Source organism: Phascolarctos cinereus, unplaced genomic scaffold (genome assembly GCF_003287225.1).
Source record: "Phascolarctos cinereus isolate Bilbo 61053 unplaced genomic scaffold, phaCin_HiC Scaffold_2;HRSCAF=192, whole genome shotgun sequence".
In the NCBI taxonomy this organism is placed as follows: Eukaryota; Metazoa; Chordata; class Mammalia; order Diprotodontia; family Phascolarctidae; genus Phascolarctos; species Phascolarctos cinereus.
Window position 1 is genome coordinate 254,193,337 of NW_027555625.1, and position 17,671 is coordinate 254,211,007.

Below are 17,671 nucleotides of genomic sequence, written 5' to 3' on the forward strand. Positions count from 1 at the left end.
TGACTAAACCTGGGTTCCACCTCTCCGTGTGACCGTGAGTCTTGTTCTTGCTGGTCCAAGGAGGCAGCCCTGGGTAAACTGGGAGAAAAAGAAATGAGCCAAGTCCTGTGACATGTCTCAGGTAGACCTGGGTGTGGCTCCAGTGTGGACTCCGAGGAGAGCAGGCGGCGAATGTTTTTGTTGTTCAGTCGTATCCCAGTCTACCTGGCCCATGAACTTTTGTCCATATGATTTTCTGGCAAAGATACTGGACCGGTTTACCATTTTCTTCTCCAGTGTGTCCTTATTTTACAGAAGAGGAAGTGAGACAAATAGGGGTTAAGTGTCTTGTCCAGGGTGACACAGCTTGTGTCGAAGGCCGAATTAGAACTCAGGTGAAGACTGACTGCAGGCCCAGTGTTCTATCCAGCGCCACCCAGCTTCCCAGGCAGAGGTTAGGCCAAATTATTAATTTGGCTTAGTAAAAGTGGGCTTTTCACTTTCTCAATAAACTTACCTCTGTTCTCATGGTATTTTGCTTTTATAGTGAAATATAAGCAATGACTTTTTGCAAGAGTCATAGGATCATAGATTTAGAGCTGGAACAGACATTGAAGGTCATCTAACCACCTCATTTTACAGATGAGGGGAAAAATAGATTGGGACTTCCAAGATCCCAATATCTGAACAGTTCACAATACACTCTGGGGTCCCCTTTAATCCGGAGAAAGAATAACCTGACCAGAATATCTTCTTTAGGTTTGTTTAGGTAGATTTGTTTCCTTCACAATTACCCCAAGTGAAATCCAGTGGTGGGAAAAGCCTAGGATTGTGGACCAAGGGATTGATGTGAGAACAATCTAAGCCAAAAGAAGCCAAAATAACACCAGCTGTGTTCCTACAATTGCTAACTTTTCACCTCATTTTCTCCCATTTCCTTGGAAGCCTCACCACTATATTACAGTCAAGGGAAATTACTCATCTCCACTCCAAAGTTCTAGTAGTAAAATGTAATGGCCATACCATGACTTCTTAAGTATCTGCCTCTAGATTATTGGTTGGCCAGGAAAACATCCACACCCAGGGTTGCAATAGATTAGAAGTCCTTGACCTCACCAATTTTCTCCAGGTTGCATTAGTGTTTACCTAACTAAAAAGTGGGCTGAAGAAAGTAATGATACATGGAAATATATGGGTAAAAAGAAGAGAGAGTGTGAAAATTTTGGTGCACTGACATGGGATTTATATAAAGTTTTAAGATGTGCAAAGTACTCTGTATACGTTATCTTATTTGAGACTAACAACCCTGTAAAGAGCTATACAGAAATATGCAAATGTACAGATATATAGAAATGCATATTATGTAATCTAAGTCATCAAATACTTTTAGTAACAAGGCTGCTGTCCCGTTGATGTTACCAACCTTTATTGTTTTTTGTTTTTGTTTTAGGCAATTGGGGGTAAGTGACTTGCCCAGGGTCACACAGCTAGTAAGTGGCAAGTGTTTGGTCTGAGGCTGGATTTGAACTCAGGTCCTCCTGACTTCAGGGCCCGTGCTCTATCCACTGTGCCACCTAGCTGCCCCTGTTACCAACCTTTAATATAAAGGGTAGCAAGGACTTAACTGTTACCTTCATCTAGGATTACTGAAGGTGGATCACTCCCAAATCACTCTATGATTCCCAGAAAGGTTAAGTGGGGCAACAGTAAAGGGTGAAGAATGAAAATGGAAATGTGGAAATCACTGGAGCTGGCAGGAAAATATAATTATAATTCTAGATACCAATCAACTAAAATAAAAACTATGTTTCACTAATTCATGGGGCAACCTAGTCAGAGAGCTATCTAGCAACTAAGGTCCTAATCTTTGCTCTATCCTCAGGAATTAGTTTTCTCTATTTTCTCTTTAGGAAGGGAGGAACAAAAAATATGCTTAGTAAGCTGCAACCATCAAATTCTTTGATCAATTCAATTTGAGAAATGAGCTTTGCAGTCGACATATATATATATATATATACATACATATATATATGGGAAGCTTTGCTGATACAGGCTCCCTGACAAAACACCACTGACCAAAATGAGATTCCCGAATTTAGCAGTACACCACCAAGTCCAAAGAAATACTCTTATTCCAACAGTACATTTTATTAAAAAGCAATTTCTAACAGCAAAGCTCCTTTACAGTCCACGAAATTAAACACTGTCCAATTTGGAAATCATCTCAAATCAAGGAGAATAAAAAGAGAAAAAAAGGGAACTCAAAGAAAAAAAAAGAATACCTTTATTTAGTGATCAGTATTTTTTCCACACATCTACCCACCCGCCCAGAGTAAGGATGAAATGCATGAAGAAAAGCTGAGGACTTCATAAGCAAATGGGCCTGATTCCTCCTTGCTGGAGTTCCTTTCATCCAGTCCAAGGCTAGCGGGAGAGCTAGGTTTGGGATAGTGTCCTTTCTTTCTCCCTCCCCTCCAAGCAAGGCTAATTGACACGACAAGCCCGGATCATGAGCAGCTGCAAAAGAATGAAGACTGGGGACATGATAAGGCCAAACCAGAGCTCCCTGGTCTGCTCCACCAGCTTCTGGCACAGCAGCATCTCGAAAACAAACTTGAGGCTGAGGATAGTGAGGATCCAGAAGAGGCGCAGCACAGCCAGCCGCTTCTCCCCATCCTGGAAGAGGCGCACGGACACGATAGTGGTGAAGTAGGTGCTGAGCCCGTCGGCGGCGAAGAAGGGCACGAACACATTCCACCACGACAGGCCCGGGGCCAGCTCGTCTACTCGCAGCGCCAGGAGCACGGAGAACACGAGCAGCGCCAGCACGTGCACGAAGATCTCGAAGGTGGCGAAGCCCAGCCACTGCACCAGCTCCCGCAGCGAGAACAACATCGCGCCGGCTCTGGGGCTCCGCTCCCGGCAGGGCCCGCTCCTGCCAACCAGCGCTGCGCAGCTCGGCCGGGCCGCGCCTCAGCGGGAACCCGGCGGCGGCGGCTGCGGAGATAGGGACAGAGGGTCAGCAGCGAGGGGATAGGGGGCCAGCCAGCCCGGCCGCCCTCCGCTCGTTTACGGCGCCCCCAGCCCCGCAGTCGGACCTGGCCGCAGGCCGCCTGCTGACCGAACCGCCACACCAGGTGTCGGTAAGCTCCCAGTCCAACCCAGACCCCCGCACTCACCTCGGTGGTCCAAGCTCCTCCCGCTACCGCCGCCGCCATGATGGGCCCGTCGCTCACCGATGGCGTCACTTCCCCCGGCACCGGAAGTCAACCCTGGGAGTTGCTGATAGAGGTGGTGGTCCTTTCCTTGTCTCCCTCTCCGTCTTCATCCTACACCCCCCCACTCCCGTCTACTCGATCTTGCTTTATCCCGGCCTCCCGCCCTGCCCACGCACTTGAGGCCCCGCGCCCGTATCCTCTCCTATCCCAGAACCCCTTTCTCCCATCTGTGGCCTAAACTCCAAATTCTATCTGCCTCGGCTGGCATTCCGTCAACTCTGACCCCATCCACTTTGACCTACGTCGACTGACTCTAACACACTAACCCACCCACCTTCATATCCTGCCTTCCTTCCTAACCCTGACCCCAGCCTCAATTTTAACCCCTTCCAATTATACTGACATCCCCAAAGAAACACCCCCTCCCCCAATTTTGACCCTCCTCACGTCTCTGACACTCTCCCCAACACCAGCCCCATTTTTCCAGATGGTGACCCGGAGCCTCCTCATCCTGTTTGGGAGCCAGACAGGAACTTCCCAGGATGTGGCAGAGAGGATCAGCAGGGAGGGCCGGCGGAGGCGGCTCCAATGTAGGGTTCAGGCACTGGATTCCTATGATGTGGTGAGTAAGGTTGGGAGTGCAGCCTTGGCCTAGACTCCCCAGCTTTGTGTTCAGGTGTGTGCCCCGTGGCCGATGGGGTCCCTGCTCAGGACTTGGGAAAATGTGTGCCCCTGCTTGGCAGAGATGGCACACAGTCCTGCACCTGGGTTTCCTATGATTTAAAAAACTCCAGGAAGGTCACCTTAACCAAAAATCTTACTCCCACTTAGCTGTCTTAGGTCCTCAGATGATACCATTAGAACTTCATATCCGATGCCCCTGGAAGATGCAAAACTTTAAGCCATTAGTTACTAACCTTTTATGATGAAATTAACTTGTCAGACTTTTCCTCTCTGATGGGTAGCTGAGAACAGGCCAGTTAAACAATACAACAATACAATTGAGTAAACATTTATTAAGGATCTGCTTTGTGGAGAGGACTGTACTAGGTGCTGGAGGAGATAAGATGCAACAAACCTTATGAATCAATGAATAAGATGTACAGCTTACAATCTCATTGCAGGATACAACACAAATATAATAATGCACAATATTGCACTAAACAAATATTTGAAAGTTGCAAAACAAAGCGTTATGTGGTCTGAGGAGAAAGGTTTTGTGGAAGAAGTGGCATTTGATTGTCTTGAAGGATGGATAGTTCATCAGATGAAAAATGAGGAAAGAATGGATTCTTGGCATAGAAAATGTATAAGAAAAAGTTACAGAGGAGTGAAAGCACCAGGCAGGTTTCAAGGACAGAGTACTTCATACTGACAGCAACATACTATATGGTTTGTTTTGGGGTTTTTTTGGCTAGGCAATGGGATTAAGTGACTTGCCCAGGGTCACACAGCTCGTGTCAAGTGAACTCAGGTCCTCCTGACTCCAGGGCCGGTGCTCTGTCCACTGCGCCACCTAGCTGCCCCAACATACTATATGTTGAGGAGAGTAATATAAGATAATGTTAGAAAAATAGAGTGGCACTCAATCATGGAGGTCCTCGAATCATGTCAGAGAGTGGAAAACAGAAAACATTTGGGAATGTAGGGAACTGCCATGAGAGCTCAGTCTTGGAGGTGTTTTAAAAGTAAGGCAGTAGAGCAGGAACATGGGAGATATCAGGTGGGGGAAAAGGCCAAAAATGAGAACTAACAGAATGGCAAACACAAATGTATTTGTGTTCACATAATCTAAGTTCCCTTCTGCTCACATTAATCTCCTTTTCTCCACATTAACCAGAGTGAATTTGAACAGTGGGGACAAATCAAAGAGTAACATTAGGGGTTCTTATCAATTCTTATTCTTCATCTGTCTGGGCAACCAGGCCTGATTCTATGAGTCTTACCTGTTGAATAGAATGGACCTTGTAAAGAACCACCCCTCTGATACCACAAGCCAAGTCTATAGTATTTTCTTTCCCATGAATCTGCCAGAGAGTAAAGGAAGGGAAGATTTCTCATGCTGATATTATGAGAGATCCTTATACTTCTATTTTTTATATTGAGGTGAATCTGATTAATGAACCACTGGTGATATTTGTTTGTGCAACTACAGGCCAAGGAGACCCCCCTGACAACATGAAGGTAAGGTTTTTTAAATACTTGTGAATGTCCCTGGGGCCCAAAGAATCCTCCCCCCTCACCAGGTCAGTTCAGTTCAACAAACATATTGTTAAAACAAGTCAGGTTACTGGGCTCATAGGTCTTAAAGACAAAAGAATTGCTATTCTAGATCCATCCAGCCCAGGCTCATGTCTCTAATTGAGTCGATACAGTGACAGGTTTAGTAAGGCCATAGTCAATCTTCCTGACATCACTGCACAGACTAGGGACATCCCCAGCTTCACTTATTGATCTGCTATAGGTCTGTTGTCTAGGGGTTCATCTAAACACCTCCAGGTCTTAATTGTATTTTTATCCCATATCATCTCTCAAGGTAATAAATTCCAAGCTATTTAAATTAAGACAACTTTGATTTGGCTTATATTTACCTCCCTCCAGCCTTATGTTATAGTATACAGCAGAATGATCTGATGAACAAGCCTGTTCTTCCTCTCCACTTCCTCCATGATTTTGTTAACTTTTTCTCATTGTTATCAGAGAGTAGACCTAGCGAGTACTAGTTCTGTTACTAGAAGTAACAGAAAGACACACTTAAGTTAGATGTCTTACAAACTTCTTAATGATTAGAGCTGTCCCAAAGTGGAATGGCCCACCTTAAGAGGTGGGTGTTCTCCCTCCTTAGAGGTCTTCAAACAGAGGCTGAAGGACCACTGGCCAGACATGTTATAAAGTGGAGTTCTTTCATGGTCAGGTTGGACTAGGTTCTTCTAATTCTCAGGTTCTATGATTCTGTGATCATAGACTGATCCCATCTCTTCTCACTCTCCATCTCTGAAGACTAAAAAGGTTTTATCTCCAATGATCTATCACATGAACTATCCTTCTCTGAACTTTGCCTGTTGTTTTATGCCTGTCCTGAGATCCAGCATCCAAAGCTGGCCTCAGAATTCCAGATCCAGACACACTTTTGCTGGAAATACTTATCCCACCCAAGATCTGAACTACATGAGTAGTGCTGTATTTATCAGACCCTGACATGAAGTTTTTCTCAGAAAAAGCAAATTAACCTAAAATTACCCTACATGAAAGTAACAGTCTGTTACTTGGGGAACACTTCCTAAAGTTGAAATACTCACCCAGACTGCCCTTACAGTCTACACTATTGACTTAGACCACCTGAACCCCTGCACCTGGGGCCCAGATTAGGGAGGTCTGCTTACCCTGCGAGATATGCCATGTTATGAGCTCCTCAGTTATCTGGACCTGTGGTATCTAAAGAGTGGTTCTAATTTTAGAATTTCTGGAAGTTTATATTCCGAAAAAATCTGCCTCCTACCTCCCTCTGTCAGATGGATTATGCTGTGCTGGGTCTCGGCGATTCCTCCTATGCCAAGTGAGTAGAGTGGTTTAGAAGTGGGAGAAGATAGAAAGCAGCCTGTCTTCTGAGGTTGACCCCACCCTGTGACCCAGTTGTGTCCCTCAGAAAAAGATGGATTCTGTGCTAGATATCTTTGTTGAGATGAACAGGTGCCTTCCCCTTACCCCCAGCCCTACTAAGTCTTTGAGGTTTCCTAGCCTTTTGCAAGCCTAGAAACTGACCAAGAAATCAGGCTGCTCCCTGTCAGTGCTACCTTACCCTCTGGGATCCAGGTGCCTTCTTTCTCTAGTCTCCTGAGTACTCGTCATGGGGTTGTCTTAGCCTGAGAGTTTGCCCATTTCTAGAACTATTACCTAGAACAGGTTTGGGGACCTGGGCCTAAGATGACTCCATTGAAATCAAACATCATTAAAACCTCTCTCGTAGGGACTCCCTGATCATGCCCTAGCCAAGAGTGAAGAGACACTGGGCTGGGACTCAGAGGTCTGAGACTCCAGTCCTGTCCTTGCCTATTCACAGGCGAGTCCTGACCCTCTTTGAACCACTTCTGTAAAAACAGTGGTAATAGCGCGCGTGCGCGCGCGTGCACACACACACACACACACACACACACACACACACACACACACACACACACACACCGCCCCCGACTGAGATCCAGCTGAAGGAAAAGGCTTTTTCTGAAGAATGATAGGATCACCTGAGAAGAGGGGGCCCCATGAACTAGGAGTAGGGAGTTTTGCATTTGTTTGCATATGGGTTTCTTAGTATATTTTTTCTCTCAACAGGTTTAATTTTGTGGCCAAGAAACTACACCGGCGCCTGCTACAGCTTGGGGGTAATGCGCTCTTGCCCATTGGTCTGGGTGATGACCAGCATGACCTGGGGTGAGTGGGGACTCCAATGCTGCACAGGCTGGGGCTGATATTCCAGTCAACAAGTATTTATTCAGGACCTACTATGTGCAGGTCACTGTGGATACAAAGACAAACATGAAACAGTCCCCATTTTTATGGCATTTCTATTCTACTGGGGGAGACAGCATAAATATATGCAAAAAGTAGAAATCTTCAAGGAGCTATACGTAAGACAAGTAGTGAGTTGTCTGCCAACAGACCACTGTGCTCTAGTGAAAGGTGTGTGGGCCAAAGTTCAACCTAGACCCCGCCTCCCCCCAAGACATGCCTGCTTGGGCCTCTTCCCCTCCCACAGCTTCTCTCCTGGTCCTATGGAGCACATAATGTAGAGATGCTTGAGTCTTGATTTGGGAGTAGGATCAGAGGGCAAGGAAGAATGGTATTGCACCAAGTTTCCAGCATATGTCGATTATACCTACCTCCTCCCTAGGGTCCTGGTTTGAACGACCCCTAGGAAATGATGCTAGTTGTAAGGCTATCCTTAGTTCAGCTGCTCTCTGGTTTAAGAATGAGCTAAGACATGCTTTCCTCCCGACCAGTGAGTATTCAAGGCCTGTCCCAGAGCCAGACTACTGCAGGGGGAAGGAAATGGGTGAAGAGTTGTTAGAAGGCAGCATGCTTGCTTACCCTGGATTTTCTCTGTGTTCTGGCAGGCCTGATGCAGTTATTGATCCCTGGCTTCTGGACCTGTGGAGAAAGGTTCTGGGGCTGTATCCTGTGCCTTCTGACCTTAGTGTGATACCTGCTGATACACCGTAAGGATCAGATGTACGGAGAGCTGCCAGCTCTCTTCTAGAAGGTTTCTGTGTGACTCCCACTCCACTTCTCAGTCCCTCCCTTTCAGTGGCCAAGTATAGAATCTGCCCGGATTTGACATCACTGATCCAGGTTGCTTCTAGGCTTTTCCTGGGATGAGCTCTGGCCAGGAGTAAATCTGTAACTGAGACAGATCCAAACACATTTCCCTCTGGCTCAATTTAGGTACTCCCTGTACTGGTCACTGGGAAGAGATTCGTCATGAAAACTACCCCACTTCCTCTTGTGGGCTCTCTTTCCTCCCCAGCTTAGGCCATAGGGAGAGGAGGCGTGGCATATCCTTAAAGAATCTTGGGGGAAGAGAGGGTCCTTTAGTGGCTTACCTCATTAACGTGAAGCTCTTCCCCTTCCTCCCCTTCTGCTCCTCCAGCCTTGTAATGCACTGGCTTCCTTTGCCACCTTTTCATTCCTTTTTCTAGTTTGCCTTCAAGGTTTATTTTGAACTTTTGTGATGAAGCCCCAGGGATTTCTTATGAGGAAGAACATTCAGAGAATCAAAGACCTGAGGAGCTCCCCTCTGACCACAAACCCTTCTTGGCTCCCATTGTCTCCAATGAAAGAGTGACTGCAGAGTCACACTTCCAGGATGTTCGGCTAATTGAGTTTGATATCACAGGCTCTAGAATCAGGTGAGACACATCTGTCCCACAGATCCACTCCAGCTTCCCACTGGAATTCTCCCTTTGTCATCCGGAGGAGACAAGTTGGGCGTTCGATCAATAAGCATTTATTAAGTATGAGATATATTAAAGATGGAAAGAGATATTCTTTCTGCAAGTGTGTGTACTAATAGATGAGACATGTAAGCAAACAACTACAGTACATCACAGAATACAAGTGCCCATATGAGATAATAAATGCTAAAGGAATTCAGTAAAAGGAAAAATCTCTATGAGCTTCTGTGGTTGCAGAAGGTTTTGTGGGGGGTATTTGAGCATGTACCTTGAAAGTAAGGTTTGCAAAGTCGAATTTGGGTAAGGAGGGTGTTCCAAGAGGAGAAACAACAAACAAAAACACAAAGTCAGGAATATATGGGGCACATTTGGGAGACAATGAGAGTCTGGCAAGAGTACAGGATTCAAGTAGGGAAAGGAATGTGAAGTAAGGCTAGAAAAGTAGGCAGGGGCCTACCAGGCTGAGGAACTTGAACTTTTATTTCATAGTTTGGAGCCACTAAGCAGAGAAATAATGGGATTAGACCTCTGTTTTTAAGAAGATTATTCTTTTTTTTTTTTTAATTAGAAGGCTTTTTAGTACATGTATAAAGCATAACCACTTTGTGCCTCTGCACTGTAAGACAGACGTACAAATCTGAGAGCTTTCTGAGAAGTGGAACCCACCAAGGACTAAGAGGAGAATCTAAAGAAACTCAGATTATTTAATCACCAGGCACTTCAGTTTAATGAAAAGAAGACTGAATTTAGAGCCAGGTGACATGGGTTCAAATCATGCCTCTGCTTTTTTTTTTAAATATAAATTTATTTATTTTTAGTTTTCAACATTCACTTCCACAAGTTTTTGAGTTCCAGATTTTTACCCCATCTCACCCCTCCCCCCCACCCCAAGATGGCATGCATTCTGAATATCCCTTCCCCTAGTCTGTCCTCTCTTCTATCTCTCCCCCCCTTTTCTTATCCCCTTCCCCTTCTATTTTCCTGTAGGGCAGGATAGACTTCTATACCCCATTTCCTATATTTCTTATTTCCCAGTAGCATGTGAAAACATTTTTTTTAAACATATGTTTTTAAAACTTTAGGTTTCAAATTTTCTCTCTTCCTCCCTCCCCACCCACCCTCATTGAAAAGGCAAGCAATTCAATATAGGTTGTACATGTGCAGTTATGCAAAACACTTCCATAGTGGACATGTTGTGAAAAACTAACTCTATTTCCCTTAATCCTATCCTGCCCTCCCATTTATTCTATTCTTTCTTTTGACCCTGTCCCTCCTTAGAAGTATTTACTTCTGATTACCCCCTTTCCCAATCTGCCCTCCTCTCTATCATCCCCCTGCTCTCTTGTCCCCTTCTCCCCCCTATTTTCCTGTAGGGTAAGACAGATTTCCATACCCAATTGAATGTGTATGTTATTCCCTCCTTAAGCCAAATCCTATGAGAATAAGATTCACTCATTCCCTCTCACCTTCCGCCATTTCCCTTCCACTGTAAGCGACTTTTCTTTTCTGTTGGGTTTTTTTTGTGAGATAATTTACCCCATTCTACCTCTCCCTTTTTTCTTCTCCGAGTATAATCCTCTCTCATCCCTTAATTTTATTAAGAAGATTATTCTGGCAATGATGTATAGACTGGATTATGGTGGAGAGGCCAGGAGATCCTTTAGGACAATTATGCAGTGCTCCAGATGAGAGGGAATAAGGGCCTGTGGTAAGGTGGTAGAGATGGGAAGAGAGGAGGAACATGGGGATGCAAGTATATCTGGAATGTAGTTTCTAGTTAGATGTGGGAGGCAAGGGAAGAGGAGGAGTCAAAGATGACTTCTGCTTTGGCTTTAGCCCCCCAGTGTTCAGCAGCTCATTTTAGGGGTGTTAATTCTGAGACCCAGAATCCTGAAGAGCTACTTCAACCCTTGTCCCCTTAACTTAGCACTTTCTTGCCTTTCCTAGTTATATCCCCATAGTTTCCACCCCCTGCTCCCAATTCCCCTAGACTCACTCTTGCCTCTCTACTGCCATACCCAGATGTCCTTATATCCAGGTCAAAGGGAAGCTTCTCTGAAGCTTTCATAGGCAGGTGCCCAGGGGTAACTGGAGTAGGGTCCTTTCCCTACAGCTTTACTGCTGGTGACATTGTGATGATCCAGCCTCAGAACTCAGCCAGTGACACCGAGCAGTTCTGTCACCTGCTCCATCTGGACCCAGACCAGTGTTTTGTGCTGCAGCCTCGGGAGCCAGGTGGGTTTCTCTCTTTCTCTGTCCATTTCTTCATTTTGCTTTTCTCTTTTCCCTGTCTGTCTTTCGCTGCCTCTCTGCTCTGTCCATCTCTCTTCTCCCTCTCATGGCTCTCTTTTCTTCCATCTTCTCTCCTTTCTCCCATCAAAAGCCAAAGAACTTTAAGTATCCTCTCAGGGGCTTTGAGATATAATTGGTCTTCAGAGCCTCACCTTAGTTCCTGCTGTATGACCTAGAGAGAGTCAGCCTGTCCTCACCAGGTCCTCCCAGATTTGGCTGTGATTCTGATCACCCTTGAGGCAAAGATCACCCCCCAGGGAAGGTGGGCCTCTACCCCACCCCCTTTTACTCACCATAACCCAAATTGGATTCCCTGCTCGCTGTTTTAGATGTCACCTGCCCAGTTCAGCTGCCTCAGCCCTGCACCATCCATCACCTTGTGTCCCACTACCTGGACATCACTCGTGTCCCCCATCGCTCCTTTTTTGAGATCCTGGCCTGTCTCTCTCAACACCAGATGGAACGTGAGAAGCTGCTTGAATTCAGTTCTGCACAAGGCCAAGAAGAACTATACAACTACTGCAATAGACCTCGAAGGACTATCTTGGAGGTGAGGGATCAGGACTAGGGCCTGACTCTGGACCCCCGGGTCAGGAAGGCTCCACAGACAACAAAGGATTTGGTCCCAAGATACTGTCATGCTGTCATGCCCCCAGCCTTTAGCATCTGGGAGAAGCCAAAGTTGAGTTCCAAGATAACAGTCAGGTTGCTCTGCTTCCATTTTCAGGTCCTGGGTGACTTCCCTCACTCAGCAGCTTCCATCCCACCAGACTACCTGCTGGACCTCATCCCCCCAATCCGGCCCAGGGCCTACTCCATCGCTTCTTCATTGCTGGTGAGAGATAGTTCCCACCCCAAGGGTTCTGAAAGAGAAGGTTGGTGCCAGTGACTTCTGGGGAGGGAGGGCCAGGAGCAGAAGGCAGGCCTGCACTCTGAGAAAATCCACAGACGGCTTATAAACATCATTTAGAAGCATCTTTAGTCCTTAATTCCTCTCTTGACACTTTAATTGTCTATTTACAGTTTAAGAACAAAGAAAAAAGAATTTCATATTTTAAGTAATTCATACGTACCTTTTCAGGAACACAAGCTGTTGTCTAGAGTTTCAGTCTAGCCATAGTCAAAACCTCTCGACCAGAGTGGTATGAACGGTGCCTCAACACAGGGTACAGTAAGAGCCCTGAAGGAAATGAAAAGACAGGAATTCCCCCCCAAAAATCTCTTTCACTGCCTCTTGTTTTTTCCCTGGTTTTAGAGGCATATGTCGCCTTTCCAGTTTGACCAACAAAGGAGAGGCATAAAGGGAGAAGCGCTGTAAATTCTGTGAAGCAAATTGATATTTATAAGCTATCCATCGGCTTTCTGAAAATGAAGGCCTATGCCATATCCCTTCCCCCTTACTCCCCAAAGCATGATGTGATCCAGCTTGTTCCCTCCCCAAGGCTCATCCTCTCAGGGTGCAGATCCTCGTGGCTGTGGTGAAGTACCAGACTCGCCTCCGAAAGCCCCGTCAGGGCCTCTGTACTTCCTGGTTGGCCTCCCTGGATCCAAAGAGAGGTAAGCCCAGCAGCACTCCAGGACCAGAGAACTGTGCTCAAGCATAGTGTCACGGACTCTCTCTTTGCCACCCCAATCCTACTCTTTCCACTTGGCTGAGCTAAAATATCACAAGGCATGGGAAGTACTGAGGGACTCCAAGGAAGGCAGGGGAAATTTAACATAAGTGTCAAACATATTGCACGCAAAACACTTTGTGCCCTTTTGTTCCTCCCAGGGCTAGGAGTATATCCTGGATTTGCCCTGGCCTGGGGCCACCCCCCCAGGGCCCCTCAGAGAAGATTAAAAACTTAGAAATTCTCAGGGACTGTTCTGTCTTTGGATGTCACCCCAGCTTCTTCCCTAACAGGACCAATAAGAGTTCCTCTTTGGGTTCGAAAAAGTGGACTGAGCTTCCCTGCAGAGCCTAACACCCCTGTGATCATGGTGGGTCCTGGCACTGGGGTTGCACCCTTCCGTGCAGCCATCCAGGAGCGTGTGGCACAGGGCCAGACAGGTGAGCACGAGGGGCAGCATGGATTGGATCCGGACTGGACAGCAACTGCATACAAAAAGCTTCCTTGAAATATAGTACTTTTGTGTATTCCTGCCCTACTGTGTCTCCTGTCCCAACTAGAATGTTCCCAAAAGAATGTAAGGTCTTTGAAGGTGGGATCAGGTCATTTTTATCCTTGTTACCCCCAGGTACCTAGTAAGTCAGAGTTAGAAAAGTCAAAGTCAAAAATGAAAGCAAACGTCTCCCTGAGCAGCCTAATGGAGAGGGATCCAGAATAATCAGATTCCTCGTCCAGGAGGAGGATCAGTAATTTGCCAGAAGATGGCCTCCATCCCCGCCCCTTCTGAATCCCAGTGAGAAACTCTCAAAGTTAGAAAGATTGGGAAGGGGAATTGAAATGCTTTTCCAAATTCCCCAAAGTCCTTAGTAGGGCACCAAGATGCTTCTGGTGTCAAGTCCAATATTCTGGAATTGTCTTCCCTTTTTTTTTTCCCCTTTTGGAGGTACAATTGGGGTTAAGTGACTTGCCCAGGGTCACATAGCTAATAAATGTCTGAGGCCAGATTTGAACTCAGGTCCTTCTGACTCTAGGGCCAGTGCTCTATCCACTTCACCACCTAGCTTGCCCCTGTCTTTGTCTTCCTTATCCCACTCTGATCCCGTTTGCCAACAGGAAACTATCTGTTCTTTGGTTGTCGACAGAAAGACAAAGACTTTTACTGTGAGGCAGAGTGGCAAGAACTCATTCAGAAAGGCTTCTTGACCCTCATCACTGCTTTCTCCAGGGACCAAGTGAGTGGGAGTTGGGAGGGAGAGTCATGGGGAATGACAGCATGAAAGATGATGGAAATCAAAGGAGTCCGGGTGGAGGGGGGGCAGAGGGAGGTGCTAGAACCAGCAAAGGGGAGGTATTGGGTAAGTAACTGCTCTGGCCCCAGAGGGTTGAGAAAATGGTGCGGCATCTCAACAGGAGGAAAAGATTTACGTACAGCACCGTCTCCAGGAGCACGGGGCATTGGTGTGGGAGCTGCTGAACCAGCATGGAGCCTACTTTTACCTAGCTGGGTGAGTCTTTCCTCACTTCTCTCCCTCTCTCTTCTCTAACTCCTCATTCCCTTTGCCCTCAGGGTTTGGAGAGGTCTATGGGGGGTTGATAGGCCAGATTCATACTTTGGAGTAACCAGGCATACAGGGACCCAAAAAGGGCCTGGGGCCTAGGGGATCTACTGGAATCTTATAGTAACTCCCTCCCTCTCCTTTCCTTTTTCTTTCCATCAGCAATGCCAAGTCTATGCCAGCCTCTGTCTCAGAAGCATTGACTTCACTGTTCCAATCAGAGGGTGGACTGTCCGGCCCTGATGCTGCCACCTACCTCACATGCTGGAGCGGGCCATGCGCTTCCAGGCAGAGACCTGGGCCTGATGATCTTCACAACCCCTCTTCCCTTACAAGGGCTCAGGCCTGAGACTGACAATCCACCTTTCACATCTTGATCTTGAACACATTCTCCAGGCCCTCTCCACCCACCCTCGGCTTCCCCACCTTGTGACTAGATCTCAAGGTCTTCACCCTAACACCTAGATGTTTTCCTTTACAGCTGGGGAAGCTGATGAGCTTCAGTTCCCCTGAGAAAAGAATGACTGAGGGGGTGGAGCAGGGCCAGGGTATTGGATTTTTTGATTGGTTGGTGAAGGGGACTTGAGATGTGATTGGCAAAGCAATAATAATATGGCAAAGTCATCACCTGCAATGTCATTAAAAGGAATAGGGAAGGGCACAACCACACACACACACATACCGCTCCCCCCCCCAGGGACAGAATTCCCCTCTTCCACCTTCTACTGCAAAAGGAGATGAAGCTGGGGAAATGGCCTAGGCTACATGTATCATAAACAGATTACTTAAGCAGGAAAATTAGGGACATCTTCCTAGAGGAAGTCTGATGGAAAGGGCAGTTTTGATTTGGGGAGGGAGAGTGGAGAGAGAGTGTGGGTGAAGAAACTGGAAGAACCAGAGCCCTTAAAACAATTACTTGTGTCTACAGGATTCCTAGTCCCCCAAGGCTCACCCTGAGAGAACCTGGGCTTGGGACAGGGAGTTGGCTCATTCTCATCTGATCCCAAATGCCTTAACCGCTGTACAGGTGTGCACCAATGAGGTCCAGTCATCTTGAGTAGAGGGCACCTCTGCCCTCAGGAAAGAACAAGGTCCCCTGACCTGGGAAGGACCTCCCCTGCATTCTGGTCGGACCAGCAAGTAGGGATTCCTTACCCTGACTCAGCAGGGAGGGGTGACTCCAGGAGGCCTGCCTTACACCTGTATTCCTTCATCTGGGACATGGCTTAGGACATTCCAGGAGTCCAGAATACCTACCCTCTCCATCAAGCTATAGTGGAGCTATGGCTTGCCACCTCTAGGAAATTTTCCCAAATTAACTGTACCCTACATGAATCCCTGCTTTTTACTACCAACATCCCCTCTATTTTACATAAGATACTGACACTGTTCATTGGCATCTGCCCTCCTGTCACTTCTTCAGAACTTCATTTCCTGGAGTCATTACCCTCTCCCCAGGCTAGAAAGAAGTCCTTAGATTTGGGGGATTCCCAGTCATAGTTGGGGCTATTTTGTGTGGGAAGTTATTCATTGGGCGGGTATAAAAATGAGGCCACTTCAGTTTGGAGAGTCAGAGACTGAAAATGGAATTGAAATCTGTAATATCATGACAATGGGAAAAGAAGCATGGTGTACTTAATCAGTGCTGGTATTGAGAGCTTGGAACTTGAAGGATTTTGTAAACAAGTCTCAGGAAGTCCTAGAGCTGCTATAGGCTGAAAAGAAAGCCTCACGAACTAAACCGGAAAGGCTATTTCCCCATCATGGCCATGCCCAGGAAGTAACTTGGACAGGGAGTTGGGAACAAAATTACCACCCCTTCCCCTGGGGTTCTTTGGAGCCAAGTGTCCAGTCATCTCAGAAACACTCATTGGGTTAAGTTAAGGAGTAGTAATGTTGATGCATATCACAAGACACCTACCTTCCCACCCTTCCAGGCCCATCTACAAACCCTGTAAAAACTGCCATTTTTTAATGACATCAGGTGGTAGACAGTCTACAGTCTTAGACTATAAGGATCAGAAGGCAAGATGGCTACCTAACAGATAAGGCTGCCCTGACCCTCCTGACCAGGGCAGACTATCAGCTAGGGGGAAATGTCTGTTGTTACAGTTCCTTTTCTGAGACATGAAATAGTCATAGCTTTATCCAAAGGACTCTGAAGGATAAAGTGGAAAGTCAAACATTCTAGGGGACCTGCAAAGTTGACATTAACCATTAAAGACTACTCTTTGAGTCCTACCATTCAACCAGTTCCAAATCCATCTAACTGAATTATCCTTTCGTCTGTATCATAATTCCATCTTTTCTACAAGAAAATCTGCCTTCATTTTCTCACCTCACACTCAGTCCTCAACCCCTTGCAATTTGGCTTCTATCACAATCAATAAATATTAATAAATATTCAGTGCCTACTAAGTGCTAAGCACTGCTGGGGGGGATAGTCCTTGCTCTCAAGGAGTTTACAATCTAATGGGGAGATAAAACAAAAGGAAGCTGAAAAGTATGGGGGGAGGGGGAGAAGGCACCCAATGAGGGGGCGTGGTGGAAAAGTCAGAGAAGTCCCAAAGTAGTGCACAACCAGGTGAGAAATGAGGAAAGAGGTGTGTTCTTTGTCCTGAGAACATACACCCAAGGTAAACACAAGTGTGACACATAAATCTAATTGTGCCTTTAACATCCTATCTTCCTTAAAAGTTGTATGTAATAATCATTTCTGACAGTTGGAGTAGGTATCTGAACACTTTAGAATGTTAAATCTTCAGCCCTTCTTGACAGCCTATAAATTTAAATGTACTGTAGTTTGTGGTTTAAGAGAACCATTGGGTGCTAACCTAAGGAATTCTTGGTAATTGAATTAAAACATTTATTGAAGATCTGTTAGGTTAGGGATGAACATGTTAACATGGGAAAAGTAAAATCATAACATAGTTAATTCGGAAATTTGTTTCACATGTCTATACGTATTTGTAATTTTTTTTCTTACCTTCTCAATGGGTGGAGGAGAGAAATTAACCTTGAACCTTAAATAAGTGGTCTTGACATCAAGTACCATAGATATTTAA

At 46.1% G+C, this 17,671-nt stretch overlaps 2 protein-coding genes across 2 annotated transcripts; one reads left to right on the forward strand and one right to left on the reverse strand.

The window, feature by feature from the left end:
- Positions 1 to 2,106: 2,106 nt before the first annotated feature.
- On the reverse strand, positions 2,107 to 3,247 carry TMEM203 (transmembrane protein 203). Its single transcript, XM_020981742.2, has 2 exons — positions 3,159 to 3,247; positions 2,107 to 2,976 (listed from the first exon to the last, which is right to left on the reverse strand). The coding sequence occupies exon 2, from the start codon at positions 2,872 to 2,874 to the stop codon at positions 2,464 to 2,466; it is 411 nt and encodes a 136-aa protein (XP_020837401.1). The 5' UTR covers positions 2,875 to 2,976; positions 3,159 to 3,247; the 3' UTR covers positions 2,107 to 2,463.
- On the forward strand, positions 3,229 to 17,013 carry NDOR1 (NADPH dependent diflavin oxidoreductase 1). The gene is given in 16 exon segments (XM_020981739.2): positions 3,229 to 3,270; positions 3,685 to 3,819; positions 5,304 to 5,381; positions 6,656 to 6,753; positions 7,527 to 7,625; positions 8,309 to 8,410; positions 8,891 to 9,100; positions 11,259 to 11,380; positions 11,767 to 11,987; positions 12,165 to 12,272; positions 12,880 to 12,994; positions 13,344 to 13,490; positions 14,164 to 14,282; positions 14,461 to 14,555; positions 14,769 to 14,866; positions 14,869 to 17,013. Coding segments are annotated over 15 exon segments (1,791 nt in total). The 5' UTR covers positions 3,229 to 3,270; the 3' UTR covers positions 14,913 to 17,013.
- Positions 17,014 to 17,671: the final 658 nt, after the last annotated feature.

Excerpts from the sequence above, each read along its gene's own strand:
- TMEM203 (XM_020981742.2), bottom strand. The coding sequence starts at position 2,874 with ATGTTGTTCTCGCTGCGGGAGCTGGTGCAGTGGCTGGGCTTCGCCACC.